General features: G+C 44.4%; 1 protein-coding gene across 1 annotated transcript; it reads right to left on the reverse strand.

The window, feature by feature from the left end:
* Window positions 1-212: 212 nt before the first annotated feature.
* LOC148782039 (uncharacterized) lies at window positions 213-749 on the reverse strand. Its single transcript, XM_088866267.1, has one exon. It carries the CDS (start codon window positions 747-749, stop codon window positions 213-215), a length of 537 nt encoding a protein of 178 aa, XP_088722393.1.
* Window positions 750-1,145: the final 396 nt, after the last annotated feature.

Consider the following 1,145-nt stretch of genomic DNA (forward strand, 5'->3'; position numbering starts at 1 on the left):
TTTGGGACATCTCTCTCCCTAATTCTTAGTTGGTGATACCCCGATTGGAGGTCGCTATTTGAAAACACCTGGGCTCCCGGGAGCTGATCAAAGAGGTCATCAATTATAGGCCGAGGATACTTATTCTTCACCGTTACTTTGTTCAACTACCAATAGTCAATACATAGCCACAGGGACCCATCCTTCTTCTTTACAAACAGGACAGGTGCACCCTAGGGTGAGACACTGGGTCGGATAAACCCCTTATCCAATAATTCCTGTAACTGCTCTTTTAACTCCTTCAACTCCGCTGGTGCCATTCTATACGGGGCCTTGGAGATGCCTGAGACTACATCTATCTCAAATTCAATTTCCCTTACTGAAGGCAAGAATAACAACTCTCCTAGGAATACCTCAGGGTACTCTTTTATCACTGGTATTTCTTCTAGCTGGGACTGAACACCCCCATTCTCTACTACATAGGCCAGATACCATACACATCTCTTAGTCAGGAGGCGAGAGGCCAGAAGGGCAGAGATAAAATGCAGAGGGGAAGTATCCTTAATTCCGTCAAAGTGTAATGCTACTTGATCAGGACGTTTAAAGGTTACCATCTTTTCATGATAGTCAATGGTGGCATGGTGTGTATACAACCAATCCATGCCCAGAATGACATCAAAGTCTCCAATATCTAGGTAGGTTAAGTCTACTGATAGGTCACAACCATCAATTGTAATCTTAAATTGTCTATATACTCTATCAATTTTCATAGAGTCTTCCACAGGTGTGCATACTACTAAGGTGTGACTGAGACATGCAGGCATGACATTCAAATGGCAAGAAAAATGGGGTGAAATAAATGAGTGAGAAGAACCAGGTCAATTAAGGCTTTAGCTTTAATGCCACAAATTGAGAACGTACCTTTGATCACCGAGGTGGATGCCTTGGCCTTTTATTTAGTGAGGCAAACAATCATCCTTGGGTCTTCAGGCGGTCCCTGATCTTCGTCATAGGGCAATCCCTAACCCAGTGACCGGGCTTGCTACACTTTAGGCACATGTTCCGCTTCCTATAGCATTCGGTGGTAGTGTGGTTGTCTTTTCCACAGTGAGAGCATACCAGGCATCGATCACTTTCCATGTTGCCCGGATGATTCTTCTGGGCCT

Source organism: Amborella trichopoda, chromosome 5 (genome assembly GCF_054954075.1).
Source record: "Amborella trichopoda isolate Santa Cruz 75 chromosome 5, AtrichopodaSantaCruz75HAP2 v2.0, whole genome shotgun sequence".
Taxonomy (NCBI): domain Eukaryota; kingdom Viridiplantae; phylum Streptophyta; class Magnoliopsida; order Amborellales; family Amborellaceae; genus Amborella; species Amborella trichopoda.